Here is a 22,609-nt window from a genome sequence, read left to right as displayed (position 1 = left end):
ATATATAATATAAAAAATACAGAGATTTGACTTTTTTAAGTAAAATGTACATGATCCAACTGTGAGCAGGAGGTAAACCTGAAAACTCAGGCCTGTTGCTACTGAAGTTAACACGGCACACAACACCCTGTCAAGTGTAGCTACGTCCTCTTCCAACCCATAAAATGATCTACCCCAACCCAAGTCAGAAAAAACCCAACCCGAGAATATGTTTTGAGTTCTGATAGAAATGAAAACCAACCAAAAAACTATTTCAAGTAAAGATGAAGATGGGTTTCGCCATTTCAACAGTCCCGTGGCTTCAGTCAGTAGCAATGCAAACAAAGCCTGTGCAACGGCAGCTGTGCTTCCTGTTTCAAAAACCACCCAAGCATCCCGCCCTCTTCATAGTAACCATCTTTGGGGTCTTGTTGCTCTTTTTTCTCTCTCCTTGTAAATACCACTAGCAGTTCTTCAAAAAAAACAAACAAAAAAATCTCGACAAAGGGAAGCAGCCTTCTCCCCAGAAAAATCTTCCCAGGAGTGGGAGAACTTCCCATTTCTCTGTCCATTTACAGTATTTCAGGGGAACTTGGCCCAGGTTCAACAGGACTGTCCATGAAGGAGGGTCACAGAAAGGCCAGGGCTAAACTTTGCTCTTGGCAAATTAGAGTCTTTAATAGAGTAACATGTGCAAAAAAAATTAAATAGATCAACCCAGGTTTCCAGAATTATTGTTGTCAGAACGCTTACTTTCTATTTGTGTTCTTACCCAACCCAACGCTGAAATCTCAATTAAGTACCCGAGGTAAAAAGTGACATTTGTGAGAGATCACCACAAAGAACACACAAACACCAAGAGGTGCGAGCTATTACCTCAGTGTCCTTCCTCCACCCAGATGCCTGCTTCAAGAGATATGTATGCAGCAGCAAAAAGAAAAGTGTAAGGATATCCCCTTCTCTCTGTGAGGACAAAGCACTGTTTCTAGTTGTTTGAAGGAAGGTTTGTTTCCTAACAGGTGGAGTGGGTGTTTTAGCCTTCCGTTCGCAAGGAGGGGATGGGACGATCAGCTGCTCCCAAGTCGCTTTCCAGCAAGTGCATGGTGTTCTTTTGCTCCGGGCACATTATAGCTGGAAACCTTCCATGGGGGCTTCAGGCTGCTGGAAGATGAATTGCTGCTGGTTCTCATCTACCTGGGGAGCTAGAGCGGAGTCATCCTCTACTCCAAAGTAGTGCTCAATCAGATCAAAGGCCTTCTGGTAGATCTCTTGGTTCTCATGGCTCTGTAGGAACTCTATCTTATCCAAACCTTGGAGGAAAAAAAGTGTAATGCAATGAAATGAGGAGATCCCAATAGTTACGCTATCCCACATCCATCTTCCACCCTTGCCCCTATTCACTGCAAGACCTCTGTGTTAGATTTGTTTTGTGAGCAGCGCTGACATCTAAAGCTAACGATTCCAGAGCTGCTTGTGGATCAGGCAGCATTAATGTCACTTCAATAGTAGGTTTAGCTGACACGGCTATAGCGATGTGCTCCCAGCTCTCTACCAGAGACTAAAGCAGATTTCAGTGAAATTAAAACAACTGGCTGAGAACAGTTTGGTAGTTACAGGGGGCAGGGAGGGGAAGGAAGCAGGGCCCGTCCCAGTAGCCTCCAGCAGAAGGGCAGCAACAGCTTTAGCCGTCCTAATTAAATCCACCACTGAACAGAAAGCACCCAAGTACAATATATTTTCAAGAATTATTCTTACTGGGAGGATCAGGATACATAACAGTGAGAGGGCAAATCAGACACTGGCAGTATACAGGCAGTTTCAGACCAAAATAGGAATGGCTCCTCAAAGCATTAAGATCAGGACAAAAATCCCCACCAAATTAAGTCTCTCCAAGGAAAAGCTAGGTCCCTCTGGGTTTCCCCCTACACAGCTGCATGTACAACTGGGTACAGTCAGAGCAATCTTAGACCCAGAAGCATCACTTTTTACTTAGCTCAGCTTATTTCTGATTAATACTCCCAACTGGTGCAAGGCACCATTATCAGCTTGACCTCCAGGCGTAGGAAGCTTGGATCAGAAGTGTGATAGTTTTTACTTCCAAGTATTTTGTCCTATGCCCAATCACAAGAGTCTGAAGACAGACTACTGGAACAAGTATTGATGGGTTTGGAATATACTGAATCCCTTAACACAGCAGAAGAGCAACCAACAAAATGAGCAGACACCTTTCAATACATCCTGTGGTGTCCAAAGTCAATCGTACCAAGGCAAGCAGCCACAACCTACCATAAGCCTCCTCAATCAGGCTACAGTATGGGTTGATGCCTGTCCCACTCTGGTTGGCTTCCTGCTCTCCAAGCCTCAGGATGTTCTCCAGGCCATTCAATGCCACCTGAACAATCTTGGAGTCCATGACAGTCAGCAGGTCACAAAGAGGCTTGATACAACCCAAGTTTACCAAATACCTGAAGAGAGAGCACCAACAACATATGCCTGTTCAGGATCTAGCAAGGACCACCTTCGCTCAGCTAGCAAGAGCAAGGGAAGCCAGTCAAACTAAAATACAAAAAGTCACTTAAAAATACGTTTTTAGCATCCTGCAAGGTTAACTTTTATCTGCTTATTTGCATACACACCCCCTCTTTTAAGAAACCTTCAAACTCCCTTCTAAAACCAAGTGCTACTCAAATTAAGTCCATACTGGAATTTAATCTCTTATCAAGTTCGGACATTTAGATTAGTCTAAGCTATCTAAAGGGGGAGGGGGGAAGTAGTTTGGATTACCTTGTCCTTAATTCAGAAGGAAGCTATAATTTACAGCACCATGTACAACCCAGCTATAGCTCTGCCTGCGTCTCAGGTACTCTCTTAGAGGGTCTCCAAATTACTCCCTTGCTACTCCTCTTGCAGTTCCCATAAAGACAAACCTGCCACGCATTCACACATTTCCCCTAAGAGCAGCCACAGGAAGTACCTGATCTGTTCGGGAGTTCCTCCTGACGTTGCATTTGTAATAGCCCATGCTGCCTCTTTCCTTGTGCGGAATTCTGCTTTCTGCAAGATTTCTATCAGTACCGGGAAAATGTTTGCATCTATGACTGCCTGGGGAGAGAGCGCAGTAGGAAGCATTTGAATTGGCAACACAGTTTCTAAAAGGCTATGAAGGAAGAAACCTCTACTTCCATTTTCCAATGCAAAAGAACTTTCCAAGCTATACCCTTCAGCGATTCCTCCATTTTATTCTTCAGCCAAATCTTATTAGCATGAGATTCAGTTCCATAACTAGCACAGCAGACAATCCCTATTATTGCATCAATACTGTAGGAATGCTTTCATCACTTATCTGGCTTTGTATGTAGGTCATTAAAAGGGTAATTAAAACCCAACAAGCTCCAGCTTTTCAAAGGGGTATCTCTAATTGAGCATGGAGAAATAAGGGCTGTATCTCCTTATTCCAGTGATCCAACCTGTGGGACTCATTTCAGCCTAGTCTTTGTTGGTACAATTAACAAGCTTTTTTTTAGCTCTTGTTTGGCAGATGGCTGGGAGCAGCAAATTTGCTAATTACTGCAGGATGGGAGTTGTGAGCAAAAAACAGCCTTTAAGTGTCAGATAAGAAAAAAGTGGCAAATCCTTAGTGCTGAGCTTGGAATCTAGGATCGTTACAGGTGGGCTGGAGAAGACTGTACCTGTATTTGTGCTCTGTTTCCTGCCGTGATGTTAGATATAGTCCAGCAGGCTTCTTTCCTGATTGACTCCTTGGGACTGCTTAATAAATGAAGGAGACAAGGCAAGGCTGAACAGTTCAGAATCACCTTTTGAGAAAGAAAGCAGAAGTGAGATCACCAGTATCGGGTACAGAGCTAAATGCTAGATGGGCACTGCATTTCCCTGCAAGACAGTAGCTTCCCCTCACCTGGGTCTGGATGTCATCCCCTGTCACGATGTTGCCAACTGCTCGCAAAGCTGGGGAGGCCACTTTGTAGTCATTGTGCCTGCAGAAAAAGCAGGGCCAGGACAAAGCCAAATCTATCACATCACACACACCTGGATATTCAGAAAATTCTCTCCCCAGTATCTCATCTGCATTATTTACTTAGAATTCCATCCCTAGCTTGTAGAAACACATGATACGCTGACCATATTGCCACTGGATAAGCAGAGACTGAAGACAAACTTGCGACACAGGCACGTTTTTCTTCCTTAACATCTTAACGCCATCATCTCCAGCTTAATTACAGATCTCACCATTTACATCACCTTCCTGAACAAAGGTGTTGTTAACCCAGAGAGAACACCCAGAATTTTTCAGGATAATTTTGGAAGCAAGTACCCTGCAGTTCTACCAATTCTGAAGATGTGAAAGAAGAGGCCCATTCAAACTGCAAACGCTTTTGTCCAAGTTTCTGTACAGGTATCAGAGAACCAAAGCCAAGCTGACTTTTGCTAGGCACTACTCTTGCCATCTTTGATGGTTTCCATAAGTGTATGGGAAGTTTGAGAGCAGAAGGCACTCTGCAGTCCTCTCTCCTTTCACAGAATAAAAGCACCAGTCCTATCTCTCTTTAAGAAGTCCTTCCTAGTGCACAGTATTCACCAGCATTCCAGTACTAGAAAATACTCAACTTCTCTTGGAAAGAAAAGCCAGTAAACTACAGCTCTTCACCTGCTTCAGACCCCCCATATAACTGCTCCAAAGTAAGCTAAGGTACCCATTACCTGGACCCTGTGCCTACAAGAGGTGGAAAGAGTTTTGATACGAACTCACACTCAGTCACATGCTTCCCAGTCCCACTGGGCTGAAACAGCGAGACAAGTTACTCACATTAACAGCTCCACCAGCCGCCGACACACTCCTGAGTCAATAACTGCTTGAATTTTCTCATTGGGGCCATCTGATAAGTAGGAAAGAGCCCAACATGCATCTGCCAGCAAGTCAGAGTCGCTGTTGAATAATAATCGGGACAACACTGGCAGGCAGGGAGATACCTGCAACAACAGCCACCACCCCAGAAGGTTAGTCACGTTCTCTCCAGGACCACCACATTTGCATACAAACACCACGCAGCTCTGCTGACTGGCAAGATAACAGGTCTTCAGTGTCCACAGTTTCCTTTCCCAAAGTCAGCAGCTTCCTCGTTGGTTCACATACCTCATAATCACAGAGTCTAAAGTTACCTCAACAGCTTTATTACCAAAATTACATCCCTTCCTCTTGGATCAAGTCTGGACTCCCGAGACAAGTGCTGCCATGCATGCTACTGTTTGGAAGCTCCTTACATTTCTTATGTAAGAGCACTGCTCCATTTCTTACTCTTAACCCTAAGTAACTCAGTATTCAGAGCAGCGATCACCAACAGTTACACCCCTGAATACTTCAATCATTTATAAGTGGTCTTACGTTCATGCTCCATTCAGATTTCATCTGTCACCACAGGCTTCCCAGCTTTGACACACGAGCTTTCATTTAAAGAAAAGTGAAACACATTGACCTTGGAACATTTTTGTCCTACCAAAGGAGAAGACACCTGAAAGGCCAGCAGAACCTTTTGGTACGGTCAGTAGCACATCAGGAAAGGGAAGGAGGAAAGCTACCACAGCTCCCATGAAGCTACAAGAGTCCTGTTTTGTAGCATTTAGAGATCTCAGAATCAAGTTTAAGTCAAACTTCCAGAGGTCGTAACAGGGTTCAGAGAAGGCCACAGCATATGTTACCTTGCAGGGAAGCCTCGGCCTGCCCCCTTACTTGAGGGGTCCAGCAAATGGGCTGCCAATAGAGCCACGCAGAAAGGTTGGCAGAAAATTAAACAGGCACTCAAACATCTGCTGAACAGTAAGATCAGCCTCAGCAGGAAGAGCCTCACCCTGTTCCCTCCCGGCATGACTTACAGAAGTCTAAAAGCCAAAAATAATTTAGACAAACATCTTAACTGGGTGTCTCCCCATCACCTGTCTGACAACAAGGCATTTATTCTCACCTTATCAAATTCAGGTGGTGGACTCTTTCCTCTGCACAAGTTTGACAAGGCCCAGACAGCATTTCGTGTCATTGTCAACCTAGTGGACTTCGTAAGGAGCCTAAAGAGACAATTACCATGAATTATAATCCTTGGTGTGGAAGCCAGCAAGTGAATCAAGAGAAGGAAAACCAGTATGATTTTAAGGAAGTCAAACCACTAGTCCACTTGCTGTAGCTCAAGCCATGCTGCTTGTCACTCAAGCCTCTCAATAAGCAAGAAGAGAAGTGACATGCAACTACTACTTTGGATAAATAGCTATTATTCCTAACAACACCAAGTGACCTGGCTCAGGAAGGCAAGTTCCACAATAGACAAGTCACAGAAGGAAGGGTAAGTTAGCCAAATGCAGTTCCAAGCTCAAATTCAGCCCAGGCAGACACTTGTACCCTTATCTGAGGTCATATGGCCCTCACTAGAGACCAGCTGATGCAAGCTGCTGCCTCTCAACTCTTAATGAGGACAACAAGTCCTGCGGGCTGAGCACTTCAGTCAAATCACTGCTGACAGGTGACCGAGAAGTAGCAGTGTAACAATCAAGTCACTTGGTGACAAAGCATCAGTTTGCAAAGGACAGGATAAAGTAAAAATTCTTTCCAGAGCAGAGAACTGTGCTTGAGAGCAGACTCCTGACAGACAGATCTTCTGACTACAGTGGGTAGGCACCACCCTTAGGAGCTGCACAGGCACAGTGGTGTGCAGACCTGTTCCCTTTCCTTAGGCCTAGAGGAGCTCCCTCCGACAAGCACCTGAAATCCATAGCATAAGCAAAGAGGAGGCATCTGGAGGGACACACAGTGGAACAGTAAGGCCTGTGACTTCAGAAAGACAAGCACACTGCAACAGCACCCGCTTCAGATTCAGAGCAGTGTAAAGGTTTGTGAGAAGGCATGTTATCTACCAAGTCCCACTCTATTTATCAGATACTTGTCTGAACTGCCAGTTTATCTGGTACCAATGGTTTGATTCCCAGTGAACATCACCACACATTGCTAGGGAATGTATTCACCCAGCTCAAATATCGCTCTGCTGTAGCACAATGGGACTTCAAGAACTGTAGTGGCAAGTATTCATGGCTACTCACATTAATAAGGGAGGAAGAATAGCGCAGTTAAGGACATAATCTCTACACACAGAGCTGTCTCCAGCAATGTTCCCCAATGCCCAGACAGCCTGAAAGGAAACGGCAATGGTTTTAGCATTCACACAGTTTCTTAACAGAGAAAGAAAAAGGTAGTGGGCTAAGAAAGCGTTTTCCTGTAATGCCAGGCAAACGATACTTCAGTTTATGGTCTGAAGCCAGTTGTTAGACACTGGTCACTCATTTTAAACACTGCATTTTAATCATCTGCAGTCCATTGTGGTTCTCTCCCTAACCCTAAATAAAGAAGTGAATCTTACCTGCTCTTGAACATCCTCAAAGTCAGAGTTTAGTAGCTCTATAAATATAGGAACTGCCCCAGCCTCGATTACTATTTTCGTTTGTTGGGAAGTTCCTGATGCAATATTCGTCAGTGCCCATGCTGCTTCAAACTGAAACAAGCAAATACACAAATAAGGATGAATAAAATAATCCTGATTTAGCAAAATATTTTTCATTAAATTTTAGCTACAGTTCTTCCAACTTCTACCAAAAAGGTTGTGAGAGAAAGCAAGCATATCACAATAGGACACATAATATTTAAAGGATTAGATTTTATTTTCTTGAGCAATAAAAAAAGCCATATCTGCTAAACGCCTTTTCAGGCTACAGTTTCTCAAAGGATTGGCAAGTGAAGACATCGCCATCAGGCACACGACATCATTTCACCTATACAACCATTTTCCAGCAAGAAAAGCAAAGACACATAGTACATAAACACACGTGGAGTACAAAGTTTTCTATATTAGTGCAGACTAGCCAGTTCCAGCCCACCCTCTTTTCTGGCTAACACCACAAACATGCTTTGAGTTCAAGTGAAGCTGAGCAGCAAGCTCCCTGCTTTTGCTACTTGTTCTTTGGTTTAACAGATTTCAGTTCTTCTTTAAAGTCAGCCCCTTTGATACATGGCCTTGGGCCAGAGGGCAGGAAGGAAGATGAAGGCAGTCATCAACTCGGACCCAATTCCATGTATGGAAGTATCTTTAACCCCTACAAAGTAACTATAGTTAGTACCAGGCTGGAAGGAATCTCAAGAAGCTATCTAGTCCACCCCTCTGCCCCACGGCAGGATCAGCACTACCTAAGCTATTCTAACAAATTCTGAGCCTGTACATTTATTCCATGGCTCCAGTAGCTCCCAGCAGAAATATCATAGAAGCACAGAATTATCTATCAGACCCAGGAAGACCAAATTATCTTCCACTGCAGCTGATCTGTTACTTTTGCCAGCATTCTTCCAAGAATTTAATTTAGAGCAATTTATAATTTCCTTTTTTGCCTAAGCATTACAGGCTGCCACCTTCTCCTCCTATACATCATATAATCTGCTTTTTTTGGGTTCAGGACATCACTTTTCTCTGATAGCACCTGTGGGTTCAAGTTCCTAAGCTTTGAAGGTTCAACAGCTACATGCCATGAGAATTTTATAACACAATCTCTTACCTGTAGTGTGCAATTTTCACTTCTTTTCAGGAATTCAACAAATCTGTCCACCACTCCCTGAGTGTTTATCACTTCATCTATTGGAGGATTTGGCTCTGAAAAAGCAAGGCCATGTCAAAACAGTTATATAAGTCTAATGCAGGGGAATAGCAAGGATGAACTATTACTGAATTGAATGGTCTCAAGCTGTACTGAACTCCGCAGGACAAGTCTCTCCAGAATCACTTCCTGTACCACTCATACAACTGTAAATCATTAGCAATATACTAGGTTTTCAAGTTTCTACATTTAAATTCCCCCCCCCCCCGCTCAAAGCTGCTAAGCTTCTGTACAGCAATACACACGCACAAACGCTCGCAGAAGAAAGGCTATGTCAGATCCCACAGCAGGGGTAAGATGAGTTATTTTTACCTTTGGAGAGTAGCTTCCTGAATTTCTGAGTGGTTGCTAGCTGCAGGTCAGGGTCATCTGAGAAAAGCATTTCTACCATCTCTCTTGTGATCACTCCCTCCTGAAAAGATGCAAAGGAGACAGAACAATCATTCCATTTCACAACAACATATTTAAGGCATTGCAGTCATGACAGCCTACCATGATTCTGTGCTTAACTAGTAATCCAAAGATCCACAATCTGAGCTTACAGCACACTATTTACTTCCTAGCAGACTTTTCTAGTTCACTGTAGTAATATTTGCAACATTCTCAAAAGAAAACAAACACATTGAGTTGGTCAGTTCTGTGCAGTCCACAGCATTAAATCTACCTGAGGGCACAATTGCAATAAGAAAAGGCACCTTACCCCACATGTTGTGGAACTAACGTAGGAATCCACAAGGAGACTATCAAACATGGAGGCGTCTTCATTGATCAGCTCCACATTTCTTCTTTTAAAGAGCTGGTAGGGAACAAAACACACGAGTCATTATTAGAAAGCAATGATGAACAGTCTTTGTAACTAGACATTCTTGTTCCTCAAACAAGATACCATCAGCTAGACTAAATGCAACCTGAATAGAAAAGTAGTCATTAATAACAGCTCTGTGCTCTGAAGACTAGTTTGGCATACAAACCCCGATAATAAGGCAGGCTACGTCTTGCCCTCAGATACGCAAATGCCCAAGTCACTGAGACACTGGTACAGGCAAGTGCAGATTTTGGCTTAACAAGTTAGGGAAACTGGGGAGAAGGCAGCTTGTAGATGATGCACTAACAGAGCAAACATTTAGTCTGAGCCACATACATGACACCTGGGAATCACCTTACTTTCACAGACCTCCAAGCCAAAAAAACCCAGCTCAGAGTCGAGAAATACACACAGCCCATACTTTCACTTGTTATTACTACTTCTTGACGAAATAACCCTACTCACTAACTAATAAAAAAATTTTTAAAAAAGCCCTTAAAAACAAGGATCTGTGAACAAAAACCTCTAGTACCCCAAGGACAAAGTGCTTGGAGAGCTCTTGATGTGAGCTACACTCTGCACTAGGTACAAAGAAAAAGACAAAAGTGAGATTTCTGTTAGAAGAGAAAAAAATAAGAGGACTGCCAACAAACCTTAATGCACAGATCCTTGAAGATTCCAGTTTGGCAGCAGCACAATCTTGGTTGTGTTAAGGCTGTACACAAGCTAGTCAAGATGACAGTTACCTGTTGCTCTCGTTTCTGTTTGCGCAGTTGAATTCCTTCCTCTTCTCTTCTCCGACGCATTTCCTCGGGATTTAGGGCTTTGTTCTTGTAACTCTTCATTCGATAGTTATCCTTCGCAGGACTCGCCATGGTTTCTGTGAAGAGGAAAAAATATCTGCCTCAGATTTCTTGTCACCCTCTGCTCCTTTACCCACACATTCTTTCTGACAAGGAAGTCTGTGCACATGGAACAGCCAGATTAAACAGACTTATTTGCAAGAGCTGGTCTGAAACACTAAAGTAGAAGCTTCAAGTTAGAACGTGATCCTAACCTTAGTTCACATGATATGCTGTTATGGCAAAAGTGTTACGAAGTTTCTAGGAAGCGTAAGAGTAGATTTTACTGTTCTGAAAGGAACCTGGACCAAACTTCACAATACCAACCATGCTGAGTAGAAGCCTTTCACACGGGCAAACAGCTTCACTGTCCTCAGGAGGTGCGTAACTAAATTCTACTTTTGGTTTCATCAGAAATCATTTCCCTTTTATCACCATGGCATAAAGAACACCATGACAATTTCTGCCCTCCCCCAGACTGGGAGGCTCACTGTGTATGCATGGCAAAAACCCAGGAGAACTCACAGCAAACTGAGGCCTTGATCTTATAACAACAATAAAAATCCTTGCAAAAAAGCAGAGCTGTACATAATGTATAGGCCATGGTTGCTCTGCCAGGTTACTGCAAGCATTCAGTACTTGACCTACTTATTTTGCTGCTTCATATCTGACTAATGCAGTACTTCAAACTTGATTACTTGTGTGTTTGCCTCCTAGTCAAGGAAGTGACACTCCACTATTTGGCACAGTTAAAGGCAACCAGGGCCAAGCAGTAACCTGAGTACAGAAGGATATCAATTCCTCAGCTGCATCCAGCTGTAATCCACTGCTTTGACCATGTTGACTCGTTTTCCCATCTTTCCTAACTCTCTCCCATTTATGAGGCAGATTATTTGCTTAACATCTGTGCCTTTCTCAGGACAGGAAGGAAGCAATCATGATACACAGCATCAGAGTGCCAATTAACCCTCAGACCAACTTACTCTTCTCCAGAAGTCTGCTGGACACCAATATCTTTGTTTTCTTCCAACTGCTAAGAGCATGTGGAAGCAGCGTCCTGTGCAAACTGTGGAAGTTTGCAGCACTATCTCCTTATACCTCTTCCTTCAAGCTTTAAGCACTCCTCTGCCACATTGCTTACAGAAAGTTTCAGTCTGACTTATCAACTGCCTCCAGTCATTCTGGAGCCCTTCCAATATCAGCTGGAGAAGTTTCAGACCCTACTGCCCTCATACTAGGAAAGCCCATAGCCAAGCCAAGAAAAGACATACAATGTACAAATATCCAACATTTCATTGCTATGGAAAGAAGAAATAACTGGAAGAATCCATATTTTAACAGGAGGTGAAACAAAATACCTTCAGTTCTATTATTTCCCGAAAATAGCTAAAAAGACACCAAGCACTGTGAAAAAGTCAGACTATTTCACAGCATCTGCTTTTTAAGAGGGCATTCTCCTCCATAGCCAACACACCAAGGGAACCTTCTTCTGAAAAGCAATAGATAAAGGAAAAAAAACCACCACCAAACCCCAAGTTCCTCTGGTCATTTACACTGTAGTAGAGATGCACACCCCTGTCAGATAGCCCTGACCCCACGCTGTCACAGCTGTGAAACAGTCTTGAAGCTCAGCAACAAACAGCTGCACCCAGAAACACCACCAGGCTTGAAGAGGTGCAGCACAGTGGGTTGCAAGTTTATTGGCACCTCTGAAGCTAAGCAGCAGCCACCAACCACAACTCACCATCAGTAAAAGCAGTATTCCAGTGCCAGGTTAGACAGCCTTTTCTAGTAACTTGCCTAGGGCATAGGAATTGGCCAGAAGTTATAAGAAAAAGGAACTACGTCATGCTGAGTGCCACTCAGAAAAAGGCATACAGCCTCAAAACTAACTGTAGGGTTGAAACAATCGAATTACAGTAGGCCTTGCAAGATCTTGACCCTTACAGAAGTTTACCTTTAGTCCCTTTAAGTACCCCATTTTATTAGGTCTGTTCTCAATAAAACGAAGGCAAGAAACCTACTAAGAACGCTGAACACAGCAGCTGGACTATACTTTGCTGACAGTCTCACTGTGAAGTCTATATTAAACCACTGATTTTTTTTTTCCTGAGTTCATTTCTCAAGTCACAGCTTCAGAGGAATACCTGGCCTGTTTCTAAGGGTATTTGACAGCACTTTCCACATTCTAAAAAGCCATTTACATGGCAAAGAAAGGCAGAGACTGAAGATCACAGCAACTGCTCACATTTGTCCATCCCTCTTCCCAGCAGCACTGTATGCCAAGATTGAAGGAAAGTTTTATTATTTTTAATGAAAATCAGCTAATTCAGAAGACAGAAGACTCAAAACACCCTACAGGCTTTAGGAGTTTATATCTGATCTTACAGTAGCAAGGTGTCATCTACACATAGATTTAAATTCAGCAAATATATTTAGCTATCACTGCTTTGTTGGTGTGCTCACATTACTACCCCAATACTAATGGCTGATACAGCCACACAAAGATTACAACAGTATCTCCAAAGAAAAATTTGCTATCTCCATTTAGAAAGCTAAGTTCCCAATTAAAAGGTAGTTTTTAAGAAAAGGAGGAGGAAAAAGTGATTAAGTGACTTAACACCCTACACAGGATTACCAGCCAGTTAGTCACAGAAATAGCAAAGTGACACATGACAGTTCAGCTGCCTCCAAACTTGCACAACCCCACTCAGCTGGGCACACCCTGGACCCTGCTCCGAGTGTCCGGGAAACAGCCAGAGACTCTCGGCCGTGCTGCCAGCTCTCAGAGCACACTCGGCACGGCCAGCACCTTGTAGTTTAAGGCTTTGTATTTCCAGAGCACTAAGAACACCGTTATACTGCAGGAAAACCCCAAAGATACACCTAGCCCCTGAAGAGTAATTTTTCACATGGGCTGCGTAACAGCACATCACTGTGCGACAGTCCCTCGGGCTCTCTTGACTTTCTATTTTCTCTCACACACATTTATCTCTTCAGATGATTTCCACTGACTTTTCCCAATCCATCATCCATATCAATATTTTAATGACATTAGAACGCTAATTTGTTACATCACACCCCATTTCTATGGCAATAGATGAATGCCACAAATGCAGGATTATGGCTTCACAGTGAGCTCAGCAGATGCTGTAGGCACCACAGACTGCAGCAAGCCCAAACACATGAAACAAAACAGACCACAGGATGCCAGGCACGTTTTGTACTGAAACGCTACAAGTAAAGAATTTGTACATCTAGCTCATCCAGCATATCTGCAAGTCAGGCTTCACTGTTAACTATTAACTCAAAGTCTGTGAATACCTGCAAAACAATCCCACTAAGTCAGACTCTTGGAGTAACCTGAACCGATAGATTAGGGAGAGCAATTATCTGCTCATCTATGAGGGATGCTTAGAAGATACTCAAGCCACAGGTTTTCACTTTCCATCTTAACACTGTCGCTCTGAAAAGTTTCACTTTTACAGAAAAACTCGACTGTAAAAGGGCAATGGAAACTTAACAAGAGCAGGGCTCTTTAACTGCTCTGAAGTTTTAGCTACTGCCTTTAGGCAGCCACCTTAACCTCTACAAAATGCTCTCCTACTAGGACAGCACCTTGCACTGCACCTCTCCTAGGAAAGGATTTTCTTCTGTAAGAACCAGCTAAGCCCTGCTTTAAACGAAGATAGCATCAGCTCACACCCTAGAATTACAAAATTGTTCTGATGTTGTTCCAGCAGAACTCTGGGGCTCCAAGCTTACCTGCAGCACTCCAAGGAAGGTAGGCAATGAGGCTTTTTTTCCTTCTATACCACAGGAGCTCACCCGGAACAATTTGTGCAGCCTGCAGCTGCTCCCTGTACCCCTTTTTCCCCCCCGAGACACACCAAACAGACTGCACACCAGATAAAACTGTTCTGGCAGTGCCTGAAGCCTGCTCACCACTTATCTGTCCCCAGAAGTCACCCCCCACCCCCCAACCGTCCTCCTGGCATGACAGGTACAGGTACCCACTCACATGATGGGGAAAGGCTGCAGGCACACAAGCACAGGTGCCTGGGGCACAGTGCTGTGAGCCCATCTAACAACTTGCTGACAGAAGAGGAGAGGCTTACCACACATCATCTAAATTCTCAGTACACAGCAGTACAAGCAGGACATGTAGGCATTTGGATAGTACGGCCAGACATCGCAACCCCGGCATTGTCCCTTCACAACAGGTATAAAACCATATTTTCACACCCAGAGCTGGCTCAGGCAACAAGCTAAGCTCAATACCATCTGCCCAGGTGCAGAAGCATGCCTGTGTGGGAGCAATACTGTTAGGCAAGAGCCAGAGCTTGCCCTGTTCTACTAGAATATCAGCACCACATGAAAATGTTGTTAAAAAAGAACAGAAAACAATGAGAATTAGGACAGAATTAGAATGAGGCACCTCTTCCACCAATGGAAACAAACATAGCTTTTCCAAAACCAGCAAAAGCCACTACTGATGCTTTTCAGGCCCTTGCTCATATTTCATTCCTACCCTCCTACCGCAAGAGTCAGCCTAGTTTTCGGAGGAAACTAGGTTCCTCCAAGTTCAGCATCCCTTGGATTACCCCTGAGCAGAACAATGCCTACCTTTTCACTGGTCAATTAGAACTGGCTCCTGGAAGGCCCTTCAAAGTACGCGTGTTTCCTCAGCCATATATCGCCATTCCGGACCACCGGTTATAGAGGGGCTCAGCATGCAGCACCCTTATCTCAACCTCTTTGGTCTAGTTCACCTCCTCTAGGGCAGAATTAAAAACTGCAGAAGTAAAAGCTCGTACTGTGTTAAACTGAGTCCACCAAGCTTTCAACCCACCTCTTCCCAACACCTCTGCAGACCAAACAGTTCCACAGACCTACAAGTGTTTTAACAGTATTTCCAAATATGAAGAACACTTGATAATCTGCTGTTTACACAAAACCTCCCAGAGTTCACTCAAGAACAGAGTGAACTTCCAACTTGCAAGACTGACTCCACTTAAAACACTGTTCTGACAGAGCTTGGGCAAGGCATCGCTCCTGCTTTAGGAATCCCCTGACCTCACACGGCTCCCTAAGTCAGGGCCTTTTGCAGCCAAGCACCCGCCTGCATTAGTGGACTTCATTCACAGCAGCTCCAGAGGCACAAGTGACAGTATTTGCATTTCAGTAGTTCTCCTGCTCAGCATCCAAGCTCTGCACCTCCAGACAGATCTGCCAACTATTAGCCCCAAGATGCCCAATCAGATACTAAATTCAGTGCTAACATGACACATTAAATAGATCTACAGATTATCCGCCTGCATATATAAAGATTTATTTCTATATCCTGAACACATAACAGCAGGTAACCCAGCTCTGCAGGACAAATTTGAAATCCATTTGTACATGCTTGATGACTGCTTTAATGAAGCACAGCTATGCAAAGCTTTTCTCAGGCACCTCAGAGACCAGGCAGATATAAGGCTCACTAAAAAGCAAAACACTTGCTATTCCTGGCTCAGAGATACTCCTCTGTCCTGAGGAAAACAGCAACAATTGAAAAACTTGGCAGAAAGGCCAAAAGAGAACACGTACTAAGTGTCAGAAGCATTACCTTTTATTTCTTAGCTATGCAAGTGGCTATGCAGGGTGACTCGCTCAAGGGAAGTCTGTAACTCCAGTTTAGTGACAGCTGATGAAGCCACTACCTGACGAGCTACAAAGAAGGACTGAGATTGAAACAGCAACATGAGTTTAGCTGCATCTCCATCGCGAGCCAGAGAGAGAGAGACAAGGCCAATATCAGACAAGGAACTCAGTTCACCATTAACCAGGCATGAATAAGTAGCTGTGATGATCTACTAAGGTAGAGCATGAAGCCATTAGCTGCCTTTTGAGGTCCGTATTAAACATGCATGTAAGCCCAGTAGTGATACACCTTTCAGGATGGTAAAGCATCACTGACTTAAAACATATTTTTATAACTTTTTAGAAGACTGTTTGCCTACATCCTTAAAACTTACACTACTAAAAGACTTCTCCATTATTCTTCCTTAGTCTCCCCAGACAAAAAAATTGCCTAAGTGGGATTTTTAAAGCCACCTCCCAGCATATAGCACATCTTTGGAACAATCATTAAAGAAGTCCCCATGCCAACAGTTTCTGAATGCTAACACCTTTGGAATCAAGTTATTGGTAAAAATTGGTCCATCAAAACCATAACAAGGCTTTATTAAGCTAGTAATTCGTACCAGGAATGGCTTCAGGTACTCTGTAAGCTGAGACTCCTCTTACAGGAACAATCAAGCTTTGGGATGAAGCTTAACTGAACAAGCCTTTTCAATTCCTTGTGCAAAGCAAACCCCCTCAGGAGATGGAAGAAATTTGGCTCCTACTGTAGGTTTTGTTGGCAATGGTTGACTTTGCTGAGGAAAAAATCCTCTAGTTGTCATGTAGACTCAAGACTTACTAGTACAAGTTGCTACACTCATCCTTATAAATTGAATTATGAAAAGGTATTTACCACTTAAAAGAAAGTAAAAACAGTGTGAAAGTTTGACTTTGAAGGCTCAGCAGAGCACTCAAATCCTGTAAGCATCTGTGTAAAAGCCAACATAAGCTATAGCAGTTCAGCCAGAAAATTGTAATTCCAGGGTCATTACTGCCATGCCAAGATTATAACAGCTTCTTAATATTACTGGATCAGAAATCTAACCTTGCTTCTTTCCAGATGATGCTCTTCCCATTTCTCCGCATTACAAAAAGCATTTGCTTCAAATGTTTTTTCAGCTGCTGATTAAAGCCTCCGAGCTGAGTCACTGCAGGGACTCACATGTCTAAATCAGGACTTGTGCTGCTGAGTCAGACTGAAGTGACAGAGCAGAGAAACAGTTACGCTGACAGATCTGACAAGGCCTTTTTTAAGCCAAAACACCCTTTCACAAAGGTAATCTTCATAAGGTATCTATTACAGTTCTGTTGCTGGGCACAAGACATATACCTAAGGCAAAGCCTGGCCAGCCAGGAAGGCTGACAGCTGCATGGTTGGAGCGGAGAAGGGTAGTGGAATTTTGCAAGTGTAAACGAATACACTTGATGAATTCCATCAGCACTGATCTGCCAATTAGCGCCCACTGGGTACATTTCAAAGCTTCCAGCTCTGAGCAAGCTCTAAGCCAGATGACCTCCAAAGGCCCCTTCCAACCCAAGTTTTCCCTGTCACAGTAGAAACTCGGTCAGTTAAAATTAACACCACACCACACCCCCCCCTCAATCTGACAAGTAGGAGCAAAACACGCTCAGGCAAACTATTAAGTTTAATTTGATAAGCCTTAGTGACTACATTCTTTGTGTTTCTTCTACCCAGCAGAAAGTTTCTCCATTTCATATACTTACCTGAAAACCCCAAGGACCCTCCTATCTCCTCCTGCCTCCCTGTTTGCACAGGCTTTGAGCTAAATACATATTCCTACAGCATCATGCTCCCACACTGCTCCTGCAGGAAAGTCTACCTGCAGCACAGGAGTGGTTACTGCTCTTCACTGTCCTTGGTCTCCTTGTATTTCCTCAGACTGACCGAGTTGCAGGGAGATAAACCACATCAAATTCAGATAAGTCACCACCCCTCCCCAGGGTGCCAAGGAAGTTCAGACACTGGAAGGGAAACAGGACTTTTCTGCAATGGTCACCAGGACAGTAAGCTTGGTAGGTGTCTTTCTCTGCAGGGTTTGTGTTCAACAAAATTCCTGTGCTTTCAACACTAAGTCCTCCAGGAACAGAAGACAGTTGAAATAAACTGATTTAGCAGGAGGAGACATCGGAGCAGTTCAGATCACACAAAGAAAACAAACTTTACCTTTAGAAGAACAAGCTTGCAGTGCTAAATCAGAGGTTTAAGAGTCCAGTTATCTCCCCAGACAATGTTAAAAACTACATGTGATAGCCAAGCTATCTCCAGTTACAGTTACTGAGGTATTTCTTAAAAAAATCAAAGCATTTGTGATATTTTTGGATCTGGGGAGGAGGGGCCTGTAAGAATACGCCGATCATCTGAGGCTGCACACCAAGTCAATCAGGCTGACTACAGGTTATTGCTTCATGATCCCGCATTTCTCCAGGAGGCTTAACAGTTAACATTTGTAACTCAAACTCTTGTTATTTCTGCAGTCAGCTACCCAATACAGCTCACAAGAACACGCTGACAGTGAAACCCTGGAAGCTCTATTCAGCATTTAGGTATGGCATGTCAGTTTTGAACATAGTTTATCATTGCTATCACCTACTTACAACTGAAAAGAAAAATCTCTGGCCACTTCTATGTTCGTCCTCTCATTGCCTCTTACCTTGTCAAATTACCAGAGCCACTGCTTTAAGTGAACAAAAAAAAACATTCAATGCAAGAGACAAAACAGTACCAGGAATTTCTGAAGTGTTTCAAAATCTAAAGTTTCTTCATCTAGCCAAGTATATCAGCATTAATCGTTGGCTTCCTTGTAAATGTAAAGAGCATCACTTTACAATTAGCAGTGCTTATGTGAATTTTCTTCCTTCTATCTCCCACTTGCGACGGGGTTTCTTAACTTTGAGAGCAGAAACAAAAATTCTTCTGAAACCCAGATACGTAACATGTTTTACAGTGCTCTATAGACATGTCTTCACTCAACTCTTAAGAGCTTAAGCACTCGCTTTACAACACAGCATAAAGGTTCTTCCTGACAGAAGCTCCAGATATGGACCTATTAATGCCTCTACAGGATTCTCTTCTAGAAAAAGTATCGAGGACAACTTTCTGTGGTTTCAACTGAAATCATAAAGATAAGCCTAAATAATCTGTACTTCTTAAATACAAATTAAATTAAGTTGGTTATAATAAACACATAAAAGTAGTTGAATTACTTATACACACTGTATACAGAGACAGCTCTGAACTGTTACCAGAGATTAGCCAAGAACAGAATCTGATATTGAACATGTTACTTTGATAGCTTTATGGTGAATAAAAAGAAAAAAGTCACTTCATTTGCTCAGATGACAACAAAGGGAAAAAGAAGCACAACTGTTCAGCTTACAGGAGAAGAACTACATATGAAGTCCTGTCAAATAAGCAGCAACTCAAGGCTTCCCCTCTACAGCCCTGGAATTCCCCCAGCTGCTGTTAAACCCTGGAAAAATGGCCAAGTTCTGTTGTCCAGTCACTTGTGCAGGTCTGTTTTGCATGTTTGCTCTGCTGCTTTTATGTTCTCATACAGGTTATTCGAGTGTTTACTACAAATAAGCACAGGCAGAGCCAGTTCTCTTTCAGAGACGTCTTAAACCCAGCCTGCCACCGTTCCCTGGCTGGATGCTTCGCACACAGTACATGCTGTGCTAGTAAAACACTTATCCACACAGCTATTTGGCTGCCTGGTGCCGCAGCCACCATTGGCTCATTCCTTTCTGTTTTAGCTATCAAGAGCCAGCGATGTGATATCGCTGCTGGAATGTGCAACAGCATCGCTGATGGTGCTGGCTGTGGAGGGGGGGAAGGGAAAAGCAAAAATTATCTTTGGGGAAAATTAACAGCCCTACAGCATACTTGTCCTTCACCAGGGTCAGTCTAAGACCGGGATTCCTTTTAGGCTACCCATGCCCTGATATAAAAAGAAGCCACCTATCCCTCAGTCCAGTTCTCAATACACATTAATTTCAACTCCACCTTTTCACCCCCAAAATCTGAAGTCTGGGGAGCATTAAGTCCTCTTCAACATGATTTAAGTGTCCTGAGACATTCAGATTTCATTAAGAGTGGATTCATGATCTGTCAAGTACAACACTGTCACCTGAGGTCACGAAGTCATCTGTAACATTCTTAAAACAGGGATTAACTCTTCAACTAACTCAACTCAAACTCAACCCATGAGAGTTATAGGTTAAAAACAACCAGAAATAGTCAGAGACCATTACAGAGGGCTATAAAATTCCAACAAGCCCATCCTTCCCAATATGTGCTTTGATCCAGAAACAAGCAGTACTGTGATTTGCCAAGCAAATTTGAGTTTATCTGGCTCTCACTAGCACAACAGCTTGAAGCTGAAAGGCTGAAGGAATCAGTACTTTCACTATTACACTAACTATTTTAATGACCCAGCTCCCATTTACAAAGTTCATGTTTGCTGTCCTGAACACAAGCAAACAAAGCAAAATAGCCAAACAACTAGTTAAATTCATCAGCCACAAAGATTTTATTAGGAATTGAGCACTACATACCACTCCACTGGCTAAATAGCACTATAAAGGCCTTTAGACATGTAATTTGCATAGCAAAGAACAGACTGACGAGCATTTCTAACAACACAGCAAGACCAATATCAAAGCTGCTTACAAACACTATGGCACCCCACCCTGCACCATACAAGAAGGGGTAACAATGTTATGCTGCCAACATTTAGTCCTATTAACCTAAAACAATGAAAAAGTAGTCTTAGTTTATTTAAAAGTTTAAAAAGTTACATTATGATAATTCAAATGAGGGAAGTATTAATGCTGTCAAAAAAATGCCTGCTTCAAGCTCCAAAAAACAGGGAGGCAGCAGTGGGGAAGACGGGAAGCCCTTTGCATGAACATCCTCAGCTCCAGATAACACAGGCAGTTTTCAGACATTCACCAACAGGCCCGAGGACATTTTTCTCCTCAAAGTTACGAGTCAAGATTTTACATCTCAAGCTATAAATTAAGTTTTAAAAGCTGTTCTGGACTGGGAGGTGCTGCAGCCATTGCATACACAGACTTGCAGCCAGTAACTCTTCCTGGAACATCACACGAGGGGCTTGAAGGCAGCAGGAAAATTTCCGACAAGATTTTGGACATGAAGCAAGTCTGGTTGAAAGACAATACTGCAGGTTAAAACTGATAAGACCTTAATCCTTACTTCCCAGAGGAACCTTACTCTGATTTATAGACAGCATGCCAGCAACAGGCTTGGCTTTCCCATTCACCTCATCCATTCAAACCCTGCCTTAGACTTGAAGCCTCAAGAAAAGACATCTCTCCTCTCTGAGTAGGAAACGTCAATTTCAGGCTATATCAAGAGTGACAAAAAAAAAAGTCTGCTGTTATTAAAGTACCTTTTGAAGGGCAATACTCAATTATGATTTGTTTGTATCTAAAAGCAAGAGCCATCTGCTACCTCTCTGAATCTTTACATATATTTAGTGGTATTGGTTATGAATATGCAAACAAACCCTCCACTACACTCCTTCCCTGCACCGTGTCAGGCTTATATTGTCCACAGCAACATGCAACACAGGGACAGCCTCAGTAAGTTTGTATTAACACTGCTACTGCTGAAGTTTTATTTTGTAAAAGCGACAAAGGCCAAGGCCCTGACGGATTATTAGACCAACAAATGGTTTAGTAGGAACTCACTTGAGCTCGGTTCTAAACTCTTACAAACTTCAGAATTTAAATGAACCAAAGACAGGAGGTCTGACCGCATGCCACAGACCCTGCGATGAAGCATCACTCGCAACAGTCCCTATCCACCACCACCACCGCCTCTCAAGGCTTTTACCTCGGTGCCTGCGGCAGAAGCGGCCTCCAATACCCAAACCCCAGAATATTACAGTATTAAACAACCCCCGCTAACCCCCTCACTCCGCCCCGGAGCAGCCCAAAGACCGAGCTGCTGGTCACCAAGCCGGAACTAGGGCGGGCAACAGAAACCCCCCCCCCAGGACCCCGCTGTTCCAGCGGCCCTGCCCCGGGACGCCCCACACCGACAGCCCCCCAACGTCCCCCGCCGCAAGGTCCCCCCGGTCCCGCCACCAGGCCGCAGGCTCCGAGGGCCCTGCCGAGGGAAGGCCCCGCCGTGGCGGGGCCGGCGGGGATGACTCAGCGGCGGCTGCCGTGCCCGCAGCCCCCCGCCCCGCCGAGCCGCCCCGCCGCCACTGAGGGGAGGCGCCCGGAGCCCCGGTGAGGGGCGCGGGAGGCGCCAGGGCGCGCTGTCCCCACTGCCCAGCCGGCGGGTCGGCTTCACCCCTCCTCGCCGCATCACCCCCGCCCGCTACCGGGGAGCCCCGGCCGGCGGGACCATGACAGGGACCTCGCCCGCCCTCACCCATCGCGGCTCTTCAGGCGGCGGCTCCCGAGTTGCGGCAGCCACAATATGGCGGGCCCAGGGAGAGGGAGGGCAAGGGGAGCGGACGGCGGCCGGGACGGGACAAACCTCACCCGCGCAGCAGGCGCCCCGCCTCTTAAGGCGGTAGGGGCGGGGCCGGGCCGGGCCGCTCTGTCCCGCGAGGCCCGCGGC

The 22,609-nt window shown here is 44.2% G+C and overlaps 1 protein-coding gene across 8 annotated transcripts; it reads right to left on the bottom strand.

Annotated features, from left to right (window-relative positions):
• Positions 1-631: 631 nt before the first annotated feature.
• On the bottom strand, positions 632-22,536 carry KPNA6 (karyopherin subunit alpha 6). 8 transcript variants are annotated; one of them, XM_075114509.1, is made up of 14 exons: positions 22,418-22,536; positions 10,138-10,364; positions 9,380-9,475; positions 8,992-9,091; positions 8,581-8,675; positions 7,398-7,529; positions 7,081-7,169; positions 5,958-6,057; positions 4,805-4,968; positions 3,896-3,974; positions 3,669-3,794; positions 2,954-3,081; positions 2,266-2,444; positions 632-1,289 (listed from the first exon to the last, which is right to left on the bottom strand). In XM_075114509.1, exons 1-14 carry the CDS (start codon positions 22,419-22,421, stop codon positions 1,105-1,107), a joined length of 1,704 nt encoding a protein of 567 aa, XP_074970610.1. In that variant the 5' UTR covers positions 22,422-22,536; the 3' UTR covers positions 632-1,104. The 8 variants fall into 8 exon arrangements, with proteins under 8 accessions (XP_074970610.1, XP_074970613.1, XP_074970609.1 ...); XM_075114512.1 differs by having other exon boundaries at positions 10,231-10,364; XM_075114508.1 differs by lacking the exon at positions 22,418-22,536 and adding an exon at positions 17,039-17,129.
• Between the last annotated feature and the right edge of the window lie 73 nt (positions 22,537-22,609).

This window comes from Phalacrocorax aristotelis, chromosome 20 (genome assembly GCF_949628215.1).
Source record: "Phalacrocorax aristotelis chromosome 20, bGulAri2.1, whole genome shotgun sequence".
Lineage (NCBI taxonomy): Eukaryota > Metazoa > Chordata > Aves > Suliformes > Phalacrocoracidae > Phalacrocorax > Phalacrocorax aristotelis.
Note: the sequence above shows the minus strand (reverse complement) of the source record. Positions and strands in the feature narration are given on the sequence as shown.